The sequence below is a fragment of the Mauremys mutica genome, chromosome 7 (genome assembly GCF_020497125.1).
Source record: "Mauremys mutica isolate MM-2020 ecotype Southern chromosome 7, ASM2049712v1, whole genome shotgun sequence".
NCBI lineage: Eukaryota > Metazoa > Chordata > Testudines > Geoemydidae > Mauremys > Mauremys mutica.
This window is the reverse complement of record NC_059078.1, coordinates 115,826,982-115,842,426: the sequence shown is the minus strand read 5'-3', so window position 1 is coordinate 115,842,426 and position 15,445 is coordinate 115,826,982. Positions and strand designations below refer to the sequence as shown.

General features: G+C 43.7%; 2 protein-coding genes across 5 annotated transcripts in view; one reads left to right on the top strand and one right to left on the bottom strand.

The window, feature by feature from the left end:
• Positions 1 to 15,445, top strand: part of LOC123374939 — a 206,680-nt gene that overhangs the window by 63,303 nt on the left and 127,932 nt on the right. The window lies entirely within an intron of this gene.
• Positions 1 to 15,445, bottom strand: part of GFRA1 (GDNF family receptor alpha 1) — a 199,681-nt gene that overhangs the window by 59,501 nt on the left and 124,735 nt on the right. For all 4 annotated transcript variants that reach the window (XM_045025331.1, XM_045025330.1, XM_045025329.1 and 1 more), the window contains one exon: positions 13,105 to 13,444. In XM_045025331.1, coding sequence (XP_044881266.1) covers positions 13,105 to 13,444 — 340 coding nt within the window. The remainder of the gene's footprint in view (positions 1 to 13,104; positions 13,445 to 15,445) is intronic.

The window sequence follows — 15,445 nt, the reverse complement described above, 5'->3', positions numbered from 1 at the left end:
TAGTGTAATAGTAAAAGAATGTCAACTGATTCTACTTAACACTGTCACAGTATGCAACATTAAAAAGCAGTTTAATGTTCCTACTGTGATAAGGAAACAAAATAAAATGGGTCAAATTCAAACTGTTGCAACTCCACTTCCTTTAATTAACATTCTAACCTACAGTCTACATCCCCATTTTACTCCACGTAGAAGTAATAAAAAGGCAGTATTCTTGCATCACCGATTTAAACAAAAACGTGACCTTTTCAGACAGTGACATACTAGGGACACTATGTATAATCTTTTGTATCCCAAATCATTTGATGATCACTGTATGTTTGTCCACTTAGTTCAGTCTCTCCATTTTGTGAGGAACATTGTAGACAGGTAACAATGAATACTGAATGCTGTTAGCTTTTATACTGAAAAATAATCTAAAAGTAATAGCAGGACTTGAGCAGAATCAGAGACATCACCAAGGCTATATCTTACAAAACAGAAGTTGACAGAAATCGAATAGTTCTTTGGCCATGCTAAGACATATAACTTATTTTTTATAATAAAAGGGAAAGGAGAACTACACTAATTTCCCTTGGTTTCTGAGGGTTTCAGGAATCCCTGAAAAGTTCTACTTGACTGAACAGTATTTTCCTCTGAAATTTTCAGAATTGTTTGTCAAAAGACCTCAATGAGACGATACTGTCCAGTTGCTTCTTAAAGCATGAAACGAATCTGAGATAGGATCTCCTGGCTACAAAGCAAGGAGTTATATGAAAGTTTTGGCAGCAAGATAGATCTGAACTATTTCTCTAATTACTATATTCTTGCTTGCTGCTTAGAAGGGCTCCATCACACTAGACTGTCAATCATCCAACAGGCTTCTAATCTTCAAAACCCTCTTCAGCAGGGCATAGAAAGCATAAATTAGGAACGGTTAGCCAGATTTTAGCGCCTCAAAAACAGTTCTGTGCACTTAGGGAGGGAGAATGTTTTGTTTTCCTGGATGTTTTGTTGTTAAATTCCACTGGGATTTCTGGACATGCTTTAGGAAAGGATTGTTTATGTCTATGTTGAATTATATAAAAATAAGAGAACAACTGAAAATTGGTCGATTAGTTTTGAGGTTTGCGAGAATGATGTTCAAAGGCAAGAAATGTAAAACATACTATGTTTACTAAAAACAAAGTAATTCTAAGCCTACTGTAGGCTGCTCATGTAAGACCTTGCGGTAATGAATACATGCATGTGGGTAAAATTGACATTACGGTGGTAACCTTACCTCCAACTGTTTCCTGACTTTTGCACTGTTAAATAGCTCAGTCTTAACTTCACATTAATTTAGTGGGTTTTTGCTTATTTTGCAGAACCTGCATTAGCACTTTTTGCCAGGCTAGCAAAAAAATGTTCTGGTAACCAACCTTATTTCCCTCACCAAAAATACTAGCTTCTGCTCCGCCCAAAACAATCTGTTTTTTTTTAAATTAAGTAGGGTAACTGTGTAGGATAATCAGGAATGTCTCTTTTTTCAGGGCGGGGCCTAGACAGTTTTACAAAATCTACTATGAGGTCCTAGTTTGCAAAACCAAAAGCAGAATAACCACCTGAAACAGCTGCCGGCCAGCTGCGAGTGAAAAAATTGATATATATGCATTGCAGAGATCACCTCGGGTCTGTAATACAATAACTAGTAGCTCAATGCCTCTGCTGTCACCCGGGTGTAGTTTGTAAAGCAGTGTGTGTAAAAAAGCCAAAAATGGCTGAGAACTTCAACACTGGATGGTAACAGACCACAAAATCCAGTGATGATTCAAGCTGGTGACATTCAAAACAAAAAGCCCGCTCTAGCCGTGTTAGTGAGCTGTTTCCATTGCTTCACGCCGACTCTGAGGGTATGTCTACACTACGGAATTATTCCGATTTTACATAAACCGGTTTTGTAAAACAGATTGTATAAAGTCGAGTGCACGCGGCCACACTAAGCACATTAATTCGGCGGTGTGCATCCATGTACCGAGGCTAGCGTCGATTTCCGGAGCGTTGCACTGTGGGTAGCTATCCCGTAGCTATCCCATAGTTCCCGCAGTCTCCCCTGCCCATTGGAATTCTGGGTTGAGATCCCAATGCAAAAACAGTGTCGCGGGTGATTCTGGGTAAATGTCGTCACTCAATCCTTCCTCCAGGAAAGCAATGGCAGACAGTCATTTCGCACCCTTTTTCCCTGGATTACCCTGGCAGATGCCATAGCATGGCAATCATGGAGCCCGTTTTGCCTTTTGTCACTTTCACCGTATGTGTACTGGATGCTGCTGACAGACGCGGTACTGCACTGCTACACAGCAGCATTCATTTGCCTTTGCAAGATAGCAGAGATGGTTACCAGTCATATTGTATCGTCTACCATGCCATTGTAAATTGGCGATGAGATGACGGTTATCAGTCGTTCTGTCCCGTCTGCTGCTATCATGGGTGCTCCTGGCTGGCCTCGCTGAGGTCGGCCGGGGGTGCATAGGCAAAAATGGGAATGACCCCCTGGGTCATTCCCTTCCTATGTTTTGTCTAAAAATAGAGTCAGTCCTGGCTAGAATATGGGGCAAGTGAACTAGAGAACCAGAGAGCACAGCCGCTCCGTGTCAGAGCCCCAGAGACCCCGCAGAAATGATGAGCTGCATGCCATTCTAGGGGGTGCCCCTGTAACAACCCCACCTGTTGCTTCCCTCCTCCCCCAACCCTCCTGGGCTACCGTGGCAGTGTCCCCCCATTTGTGTGATGAAGTAATAAAGAATGCAAGAATAAGAAACACTGACTTTTTAGTGAGATAAAATGAGGGAGAGGAAGCTTCCAGCTGCTATGATAGTCCAGGCAGTACAGAATCTTTTCTTTAGACATGACGGGGGTGGGGCTGATGGAGCTCAGCCCCCAGTTGCTATGATGAGGACGGTTACCAGCCGTTCTGTACCATCTGCTGGGAATGACCAGGAGTCATTCCTATTTTTACCCAGGTGCCCCCGGCTGACCTCACCAAGGCCAGCCAGGAACACTCACGGGCTGATGACGAGAACGGATACCAGTCCTTCTGTACTGTACCGTCTGCCACCGGGGAGGGAGGGGAGAGGATGCTGCTGTTTAGCTCTCCAGCACCCCGTCTACCAGCAGCATGCAGTAGACATAGGGTAACATTGAAAAAAGGCGAGAAATGATTTTTTTCCTTTTTCTTTCGGGGGGGGGGGTGAAGGGTGTAAATTGATGACAAACACCCTGAAACACCCGGGAAAATGTTTTTGATCCTTCAGGCACTGGGAGCTCAACCAAGAATGCAAATGCTTTTCGGAGACTGCGGGGACTGTGGGATAGCTGGAGTCCTCAGTACCCCCTCCCTCCCTCCATGAGCGTCCATTTGATTCTTTGGCTTTCCGTTACGCTTCTCACCCAGCACTGTGCTGAGTCCCTGCTGTGGCCTCTGTCTATCATAGCCTGGAGATTTTTTCAAATGCTTTGTCATTTTGTCTTCTGTAACGGAGCTCTGATAGAACAGATTTGTCTCCCCATACAGCAATCAGATCCAGTATCTCCCGTATGGTCCATGCTGGAGCTCTTTTTGGATTTGGGACTGCATCGCCACCTGTGCTGATCAGAGCTCCACGCTGGGCAAACAGGAAATGAAATTCAAAAGTTCGCGGGGCTTTTCCTGTCTACCTGGCCAGTGCATCTGAGTTCAGATGGCTGTCCAGAGTGGTCACAATGATGCACTGTGGGATAGCACCCGGAGGCCAATACCGTCGATTTGCGGCCACACTAACCCTAATCCGACATGGCAATACCGATTTCAGCGCTACTCCTCTCGTCGGGGAGGAGTACAGAAACCGGTTTAAAGAGCCCTTTATATCGATATAAAGGGCCTCATTGTGTGGACGGGTGCAGGGTTAAATCGGTATAACGCTGCTAAATTCGGTTTAAACGCGTAGTGTAGACCAGGCCTGACTTTACAGTGACAATCCTGGAATCTTAGATGCGGCTACCTTGTCCTCCATGAAAACTCCCAATGAGCACCCTCGCAAGCCAGCCCTCCCACACAGCGTTAGATCCATATGGAGTCTGAGACCGTGGGCATTTGGTCAGCCTAGTGAACCAGCTGCACCTACACCAGCATGAGATACTAGCCCAGACGGGATGCTGGCATCCATGCTTCTGCTCTCCTCCCCTGCGCTATAAGTGTGGACTGGACTTGGCAGGGTTCTGGGGGAGGGTGAAAATACAGGAAATGGCATGCAGCTGGGGGAGGACTTGAGAGTGAATATGAGAGAATGAATAAGGTGGCAGAGAGATAGCTATGGTGAGATATGAGGCTGCTTAATAGTTATGGGGAAATCTACAAAGGGAAGAGGAAAGAAAAAGCACCGAAAATATAAGGAACGAATGAGCACCCTTTTCTCCCTTCCCTGAAGCTATCAAAATCCACCAGAGCACACATCCCTGATTCTCATTAAAGCTGTACCGTAAGAACTCTCAAGCTGCTAGACTCCATTACAGGAGAATAAAAGGGGCAGGATGGAACTAAAGATTCCCTAATACCATAACTTCTACCCACAACATCTCCACAGTGCTTAAGAAGCCACTAGAAGACAATGCAGGCCATATTCATGAGGGGACATGTCTGCAGGAAATTTCCTAGTTCGCTAAATGTCTGATCCTGGCCTTTCACACGCACTGGGATTGCTCAGATTACTAGAATGGGAGTTCTGAATGCCAAGTAATACAGAAACAGACCCTAAATGTAACTTTACATGTTAAAGCCCACATTTTAAAAAAGTGCATGCAAAACACACTTGTAGTTTTGCATGTCTTGTAGAAGCTGGGGTATAGGTGTAGTAGTTCCTTTATTGGGTAAATAATACTTTTTAAGTCTGGGACAGGGCTGCCCCCGGGGCGGGGGAACAATTTGCCCCGGGCCCCACAGGGGCCCCCACGAGAATATAATATTCTATAGTATTGCAACTTTTTTTTGTGTGTGGAAGAGGCCCCCAAAATTGTTTTGCTCCAGGCCCCCTGAATCCTCTGGGTGGTCCTGGTCTGGAAAAGACTTACAAATAATCATTACAGTTTGTGTTCACTTTTTCAGACTTCTAAGAAATATAACCTCTGATTTTTAGTGATCTGCAGTTAAAATTTGTATATGTGTGTGTACAGATCACAGAGCTGTCACATGCAAAATTTAATTTGCATGAATGGGTTGTTGGAACCAAAATTTATACCCCACAGAATCTGTGACCTGCAACTGCAGATATTGGTACACACGTGCAGATGTGTTCATCTACAACTGGGGAGAGACGGGTGAGCATCAAGCACCATTAATATATGGTGCACCAAATATATGAAAGCTGTAAAGTATTTATTGTGCACGGACATGGTGTAGATATACTGTACATTTAGGAAATATTTCTCTTCTTTGCATATTTTGTATTGCATATTCTGAAGCTATTCCACACAGATGAGTTCAGAGAGAAGAAGTTTTTCCTATACTGTATGTGAAGGGACCAATACATAGATATGCAATGGGACATTTGTGTATAGTCACTAAAACAGTACCACAATATGCAATGCATATTGGGAAAAAATACTGTTTAAATTAGATGCTGCATGGGCACATAAATTACTTGGCTATTTTATTTTTTATAACATCAAATGGTCCTAATCACCACTGAGGTTCTAATTACAATACTGCAAAACCTGATCTTTAAATATGATGTATAATTCATTTACCTTAGCCAAAGGGGAAAAAAGAGCATCTAGATTCTGAAACTAGTCAAGTATTATTTTTTGGCTGCTTCCAATTAAAAATCAACCAAACTGCTTTCTTTGGCCATTTTGAGTATGGTAGCTGTAGAGGATAAGAAACTTACATTCTTTAATTACATTCTTATTTTAACAAGAATTGACTTATTTTGTTCCACTGTATTCCCCATTCTCTTCTGATCTTTATTGGACAGTATGAATGGATTAACATTGTGCTACTTTTCTGTTCTTTTAATAAATTATGTGTCCAATTCACTTGTACTCTGCTTAGAACCTTATTAATGAGTTGGGAGGATTTGGAAGGTGCACCTAATCAAAACCTATATTATTCAAAAGGCCCAAGTAATAGAGACAGTTTCATTATATGAAGAAAACAATGTCTTGAGATACTGTAGATTGTAACTGCAATAGAAATGTGGCATATTGTCCTTCAGCTAGACCTAGAGAAATTCATGGAGGATAGGTCCATCAATTAGGCTTGCCAACTTTGTAATCACACAAAACCGAACACCCTAGCCCCATCCCTTCCCTGAGGTCTGCCCCTGCTCACTACATTCCCCCTCTCTCAGTGGCTCGCTTTCCCCCACCCTCACTCACTTTCACTGGGCTAGGGCAAGGGTTGGGGTGCGGGAGTGGGTGAGGTCTTTGGGATGGGGATGGGGTGCAGGAGGGGGGAGCAGAGGGATTCGGAGTGCGAGAGGGTGCTGCAGGTTGAGGCAGGGGGTTGGGGTGCAGGAGGGGGTACGGGCTCTGGGTTGGGGCTGACGGCCCCTCTGAGGGCTTCAGGGTGTAGGAGGGATCTCTGGGCTGGGGTTTGGGGTGCTGGAGGGTGAGGGCTCCAGCTGGGGATGCAGGCTCTGGGGTTAGCCAAGGGATGAGGGATTTGGGGTGCAGGAGGGGGCTCTGAGTTTGGACGGGGCCCAGGGCTGGGGCAGGGGGTTGGGATGCAGGCTTAACTCGGGCTGCTCCTGGTTAGCAGCGCAGTGCCAGGAGAGGTAGGGATTAGGCTGTTTTAGACCGGCAGCAGTGTCGACTGCACTTTTAATGGCCCAGTCGGCAGTGCTGACTGGAGCCACCAGGGTCCCTTTTCAACTGGGTGTTCCAGTTAACAACCAGACACCTGGCAACCCTACCATCAAAGGCTATTAGCCAGGATGGGCAGGGATGGTGTCCCTAGCCTGTTTGTCAGAAGCAGGGAATGGGCAACATGGGAATTATCACTTGCTGGTTACCTGTTCTATTCATTCCCTCTGGGGCACCTGGCATTGGCCACTGTCGGATGACAGGATACTGGGCTGGATGAACCCTTGGTCTGACCCAGTATGGTCATTCTAATCTAAAGCAAAATGATATCCTAAGACATAATAGTTTCAATTTGTGGCTCAAGTGCTCATAAAATGGGGTTCCTTTGATGTTTTAACTATGCCAGGACCACACACTGTTTTAGAGAGCTTCAGACAGCATGACGACTCTCTTTAGAAGATTTATCAACATGAATAAGAAGAAATTGCCAATGCTCATTTTTAGCATTAGCATTTTTAATGCATGCCTGAAAGACTGGTTTTCAAACTTGTACATGAGCTGTAGTGTAAGGAGAGGTAGCAGTTAGGTAGGTGATAACAAAAACAAACTATTCAACATCCTGATTAATTTTTTTAAGACATCATGGCCATTTACTGAAAATTAGGACTCTTTACATAAACCAGAACTTATTTGTGTTTACTGACATTTCTGTACATTTCTGAACAACAAAGAAGAAAATTAAGTTAATTAACCTATCATCTCAGTAATGGGCTGACAGTATCTGTAGTTTGGCTCAGTTGTTTTCCTGTGCTTACCCTGCTTTTATGACAGAATCAGTGTTCTGCATAACTACGGTGACATTTTCAAAGATGTCCAAAACTAAACATGTAAATAGATATTTGTGTACAGTAATGAGATATTTTGTGCATCAGTGTTTGCAGGCCCAAACTTTTGTATTCACAAATGGTATCCATGTAAACAGTATGAGAGCATTTTAGGAGGCCTTTGAGAAAAGGATGCCCCAGTGTCCTGAATAACACTGAAAGTGCTTAATTATGTGTGATATACATGCAAATAACCAACACTTTGCCAATGATGATTTCTCCGTAGTTAAAATATGTGTTTGTAAGTATTACTTCATTTATTTTTTCCTTCTATCTTCAAAATAAAACAAAACAAAAAAACCTTGGAGTCAGAAAGAAGTGCCTAAAGGCCACAGGTTTAAATTATTTTAATTTAGGCTCTGGTACCACTAAGTGGACAGGTTATTTCTGGATCTCAACATTATTAGCAGTGGGGAGCTGTTGCCTTTCTTTCTGGTCTCCTTGGAGAGGAAAAATAGTGAAGGTATTTGAAAAAGCCTATTACTACCATGTCAGTAGACTAGGGGACAGTTATGGCTGGCTCTGTATAGAGGGGCCAGAGGAGGAGGGATAGAAGAGTACTCCACCATTTACATATGGAGCAGCGCAGCCATAAGATTGGGTATTGCTCTCCATGAGTACATGGTCAGGGAATGACGCAATGTCAGTATCAGTCTCCACAACCCCTGGTAGGGCGGGTCAAGCATGACTATCTTCACCAGTTGGTCATCTGCAACTGGGAAGGGAGGAGACATGTCGTACCTCCAGAAAGGAGATAGAAGTGCTGCTGCACTTTGGTATGCCCCCACAATGCCACCAGTGCACTCCACACTAGTGCTGTACCTCTGCATACCCACACCCACAAAACAGTGGGTCCCTGAGCTAGAAGAGAGCCCGAACTTTCTGAACTGAAGTTTGTATGAAAAGGAATGCAATAGGAAACCTGCTAAGAAATCAATTTTCATTCTAGCGCTGGCTGTAGCTTTGGGCAATGGTAATCGCAATTTTACCAAGCGGGGTTGTGCAGTGATGTAATAGAAAAGGCGTAAAATCAGGGCAAGATTAATGAAATCTGATGAAATAAAATACTATTAAACAACTTAGCTGCTGAGACGACATTTGACCAGAGCTGACAACAATCACAGAAGTAGTAATGGCAGCACTTAGGCTGCAGCAGGGCATATTTAGTGTAAATATTAGAAAAATCTTTATGGGACAAATCCACCCCACAGACACTGAATGCAGTGGAACCTTGGCTGAAAATACTGTGGAAATACCATTGTTCTGCTGGGAGGTATGGCAGGCAGGATGGAACTCTAGAGAAGTCGTACACAAGGAGGAAAGGGCTCAGGATTGAAGTAAAGGACAGGAGGCCAGCTGTTTTAGGACTATGTGCATCCACAGGTCTAAACATACAGGATGCACGGAAACCCAACTTGTAAGGTATAGTAGCAATGCACAGCGTCAAGCCATGGGCTTGGAGAGAGAACTCTTCCCTGACCCTTCCTGAGATATTCAGCTCAGGGACTGAATGTGGGTAGCATTTGGCCCTATAACTGAGAACAGTTTGGGCAGTAGAAGTAGCTGCCAAGAGAGGCTGTGGAATAAGTCCCTGGGGACAGGAATCAGATTAAGGCTTGAATCACATTTATCAGGGATGGCTTATGAATAGTAATAAATAATAAGAAGAAGAAAATCAATCCTGCCTGGCAATATGGCGGGTAGACTAAGTCACCACATTAATCTCATCGAACCCAAATCAATTTATGAGATGGACATTTCATCCTAACAAAAATAATTGTTCTGCTTATCAAAATAGTAAATATAAAATTAAAAATTAAGAAGGAAAACAGAACATATACAGGCAGTGGAGCAAATTACAAGTGGATGCCAATAAAGCCTCAGACCATTTTGAAAGACATTACCATTTCTAGTTTTAGTCTCCTCTAAATGGGTACTGAATGTCACTGAAAACTGTAGAATCAATGAAAAATGGTGGAACTTTTAAAGTGGTTCACTGTATACTTACTCAAGTATGATACTGTCCATTCAACGGTGACAAGAGCTCTAGAAGAAGTCTGTGGATTTGAGTTTCCCATTAACGGGATATGCTAGAGGCCAGTGAACCTTAACATTTTCCCCCCCACAATCTCCAACTCCCCTTGCGTATTCTGTATTCTAAGTACATATTCTTAGCAGGAAGCAATGTGTTTGTATGGTGAGGACTGAAAGTCAAGACTCTTGGATTCTATTCCTGGTTCCAGTGGTGATTTACTATGTAACCTGGGGCAAGTCATTTAACTGTTCCTTATTTTATCCATCAGTATAATGAGTATAATATAACCCTATTACCCAGGGTTAAAATCAGGGTAAATAATGTTGGAAAAACATTTTGAGAACCTGGTGAAAATGCACTTTCTGAATGCAAATAGAACAGGAGTACTTGTGGCACCTTAGAGACTAATACATTTATTTGAGCATAAGCTTTCGTTATTATAACTAGAATAGAGAACCCTCTCTACTTCTTATGATCTGTAGGGACTAATGGACTAATTCTCAGAATCAGTGGCCTTGCCCCATTTTTCAGTAGAGGCCAGAACCTTGGCACCAGTAGCATGGTAGAGGGGCCAAAAGCTACCTTAACAGACGGCTGGGGATTTTCCTTGCATAGGAATCCTTGGTTGAAAAGCTAATGTAGCTAGCTCTGTGTCACTCACTGCCTGCTCCCATGATGAAGAGTGTGTGCTGCATTCTGGGTACACTGAGCCGCTGGAATGGCCCTGTTGGGGGAATTACAACATAAGAAAGGCCATACTTGGTCAGACCAAAGGTCCATCTAGCCCAGTATCCTGTCTTCCAACAGTGGCCAATGCCAGGTGCCCCAGAGGGAATGAACAGAACAGGTAATCATCAAGTGATCTATCCCCTGTCACCCATTCCCAGATTCTGGCAAACAGAGGCTAGGGACACCATCCCTGCCCATCCTGCCTCAAAGCTACTGATGTACCTATCCTCCATGAATTTAGCTAGTTCTTTTTTGAACTCTCTTATAGACTTGGCCTTCACAACATCCTCTGGCAAGGAGTTCCACAGGTTGACTGTGCGTTGTGTGAAAAAATACTTCCTTTTGTTTGTTTTAAACCTGCTGCCTATTAATTTCATTTGGTGACCCCTAGTTCTTGTATTATGAGAAGGAGTAAATAACACTTCCTTATTTATTTTCTCCAAACCAGTCATGATTTTATAGACCTCAATCTTATCGTCCAAATTAGTCATCTCTTTTTCAAGCGGAAAAGTTCCAGTCTTATTAATTTCTCCTCACAAGGCAGCCATTCCATACCCTAATAATTTTTGTTGCCCTTTTCTGAACCTATTCCAAATCCAATACATCTTTTTTGAGATGCGGCAACCACATCTACAAGCAGTATTCAGGATGTGGGCATACCATGGATTTATATAGAAGCAATATGATATTTTCTGTCTTATTATCTATGTCTTTCTTAATGATTCCCAACATTCTGTTAGCTTTTTTGACTGCCGCTGCACATTGAGTGGATGTTTTCAGAGAACTATCCACAATGACTCCAACTACAACTGACACAACTTAGAGTAGACTATTCCCATCTGTCCTTGGGGAGGCACAGGGGCCAGAGAGGGAAGAAGGCTATTTATGCCCACCCACCTTCTCAGGTGCACAGCGCAGAGCTCAGGCACACTTAAGGATCCAGCCCAAAGGTTTAATAGTAGAATACTATAGTGAGGCCTCATAGTCATATTAATTATTTCTATAAAATATACTCCAGGGCAGTTAAAATACATATGAAACGCTCTCAAATAATTTACTGCAGTATCCTTGACTTCTTAAAATGTTTGTTTTCATTGCTAATTCACAATATTTGGGTAATACACATTGGGATCTACCCACTGGCAATTAATGAGAATCTAGCGTATAACTTTTAAAATACGGCATTAGTACAAGGGCTTTCTGATAGAAACATACAGAATATAACTGGGAGTACGAGGTTTCCTAGAGGCACAGAAGGCCCTGTATGCAGCAGAACCAGTGCAGGGAGCTTGCTCAAGGCATGAGGACCCCTTCTGCCCTGCAAAGCTATGTCCCCTGGGGGCACCCACTGCCCAGGTACACAGAGGAGGAAGAGGGCTGGGAGCTGGACTAGTGGATCAACAACGACCGATACATCAGTCAAACACAAATATCTGTGGGAATACTGAGGGGGAACAAAACAGTCCCAAGCCTACTGCAGCTCTGAAACTGCAGCAGGAACAGATCCACACCCTGAGAGGGATGATTCCCACACTGTGCAGAAAAAACCCTATGAACAACCTGCATGCTAGGGCTGTGAATAAGGTCCTGGCTATGGCTATTATCCACTAACACAGGGGTGGGCAAACTATGGCCCACGGACTGGATCTGGCCCTCAGGGCTTTGGATGCGGCCCACAGGATTGACACCCCCATGGCCCCCGCACCGCTCCCAGAAATGTCCGGCACCACATCCCTGCAGCCCCTGGGGGGGGGGGGTGCAGAAAGCTCTGTGTGCTGCCCTCGCCTGCAGGCCAGGAATGTGAAACTGCAGCCAATGGGAGCTTCGGGGGAGGTACCTGCAGGTGAGGGCAGCGTGCGGAGTCCTCTGCCCGCCCACCCTTCCCCAGGGGCCGAAGGACGTAGTGCTGGCCACTTCCGGGAGTGGCGCAGCACGGAACAGGGCCAGGGCAGGCAGGGAGCCTGCCTGAGCCCCGTTGTGCACCGCTGCCACTCCAGGTAAGCAGCTCCGGGCAGGAGCCAGCACCCCAAATCCGTGCCCTGAACCCCTGCTGCACCTTGCACCCCCCGTGTACCCCAACCCCTTACCTTGAGCCCTTCCTGCACACTGCACCTCCTCCCATACCCCGCACCCCCTCCCACACCCCAACCCCCTGCCCCAGCCCTACATTCATGGCCTTGCATGCAATTTCCCCATGCAGATGTGGCCCTCAGGCCAAAAACTTTGTCCACCCCTGCACTAACAGTTACACTACTATTCATAAGCAATGTTAGAGTGTTCAAATATTATTAAAATTTCCCATCAGCTCTTGCAGCTTGTCAGTTATGAAAAAAATATTCTAAGTCATCATTTCATGAAGACAAGTGAAGGAAAGGTTTCCAAGAAAATTCTGTAGGAAAGATTTCTGTTTTTATATCTTTCCTAGGGGGGTAAAAGATCATTCCATCATGTAGTGAGTAGTTACAGTTGCTGAGAAAACATATTCTGTAACCAGATGCAGACTTTTGTTGTTCAGTTGAAGATGTCAAGTCTCCCCTCCCCCACTCCCCGACTGTCCTGTTCCCTGGTGGAAATTCTGATTTGGAGTCTTGGCAATTTCAGCAGCTCCAAAGGTTCTCCCTGCTACCTCATTAATCACTTCACTGCCATATGCTATCTTACCTGCAGATGTAATTCTTCTTGCAGGAATCTTGTAAATTCAAGCAGTTTGGTTTCTCCTTGTCTTCATATGAACACACAGGAACAATAGTCTGCCGTCTCCTTTCTGTACAGGCTATGTCTCGACAGGAGCAGAAGAGCATCCCATAGCTGTGCTTTGGGGGAACTTTGTCAAAAAATAGCCGGAGAGCCTTATGACACTTCCGCTTGTTGCAGATTTCATTAGATGTACTGCTGGTGCAGGGGGTTATATAAGCAGATCTGAACCTCTTGCAGGTATCATTTAGGTTACAGGCTTTTGCTGCATCCAAACAATTGTTCCCCTTTGAAAGTGCTGGCTCCACTGTAAAAAATAAGAAATACATCGGGTTTATATTGTGTTACAATGTTTGTATCTATTTCACAGTTAATGAGACCTTGAGCATATATTTGTCAGCTAAGAAATCTTGGCTGCCAGAAAATGTGTCCACCTCTTATGTTTCTTCGGCTCATAATTTAATGAGAGAGAAAGTGCATGAGTATACGCTAAAATTATAATGGTGGAAAATGAAGGATGACTAAAGTCAGTAGCATTAAATTCCATGGAGTTGCAACATGGAAAAAACTGTCCACTGTGAAAGAACACATTAAGACACAGGTTACTGTTTAGTCATTTCTCCAAAAACTCTATAACTACCATTCAATAACCACATCAATAACCATACTGCCCAACCCTTAAAAAGTTTATCTACTCATTCTGCAGAATTTACAGACTACATGCTTACTAATACAGAGTTTACAAGGCACCTAGTCCACAGAACTTGAAAAGTTAGCATGTGCAGTCAAATGCTTATTAGCTCTGTAAGCCCATCCTACACACCTTGTAAGCTCCATGCTCACCTCTACAGAGCTAGCAAGATAATCTTAAAAGGACCATAGGTGCACCCTGAACCTTACAAAGTCTATGGCGGTTACAGTCAGTGTTAAAGACACAGGCTAGCACAAGGATACAAAGCTATGGAAATGCACAGACTAAAAACCTCATTAAGGTAACTGTGAAAGTTGTAAGGAATTATACAATATGCAAATTTAATAACATTTATCTGAATATTAAAGTTTTCTAAAACCCAACCATTCGACAATGAAGAAAATTGGAGTTAAGGGTAGACAAATAATTTTAACTGCCATAAATAGTCAGGACCCACCCAGCACTGTAGCTCCGAGAAACAGTCACAAATCCCCATTATGCATCATTTCAATTGCAAGCATGAACAGCAAAACAATGTGGCAAGTTCATAAATTGTAATAGGGTTGCTGCCTCCAGAGCATGGGGTGGCCTGCAGCATCTCTGCATCAGTGTCTCCTCAGGACTCCTCAGTAATTCACAAAGGCTTTCTTGTAGGCAATAGCTTGGACTGCTTTCTTACCATACATAGTTCCAGAATAAAATACTCAAAAGTTCATATATTAATCCTTTCCTTCTTCATCAAGCCCCTCACATGTCCGACTGCCGGGAGTCTTTCAAGCTACTCCAAGGTAGAGCTAGTCAAATTCTGGGATTTTTATATTTATGGATTTGCTTTCATTCTACTTTGGAAGAGGAGCCTTCCTGCTCCTGAAGCCCACAGCAGCCTTCTGCAGGCTGCTGCTGAAATCTCTCCTCTCTCAGAGACTTTTCTACTCCAAATGCATGACTAGGTCACATGACACTCTTCATTTCCCCCCACTGTGGGAGGAGTGTTGACTGTGGCACGAGTGAGGCTGAGACTCATCAGCCTTTATATGGCCAGTCACTCAGTGGCAGTATGATACGAATAAACAACACATTACACTACCATCTCCCATACCTACATCTCTGAAGCCTGATCCAACACAAACGTAGCAAACACTAGATCTGTTTTCAGTCCAGGTATATGTTCTAGTCACAGTAGAATAATTTTACATTGCACATTCCAAGCCTTTCTTCATCCCACTTTCCTGTGTAGTAAATAGATCACCATTGTTTATGTCTCATCCTCCTCATAAAATGAAAAAAACGTATACAGATACAACATTCCACTATAAACCAAAGGAACCAATCAGGTCTTACATTCATTCAATGTCTGAAGTTTAAACACTAGATCTAGATGAGAGATAGTATAGTCAAAACATAACACATGATACAGACCACACAGAACAACTTCAGATCTCCCTTACAGTAGGGTAAATCCAGAACTGCAGTGATTTCATTGGAGTTATTCTGGATTTATACCACTGGACTGGAAATTGGCATTCAGCATCACTAGCCTGATTCTGATCTGACTTCACAGAATATCAGGGTTGGAAAGGACCTCAGGAGGTTATCTAGTCCAACCCCCTGCTCAAA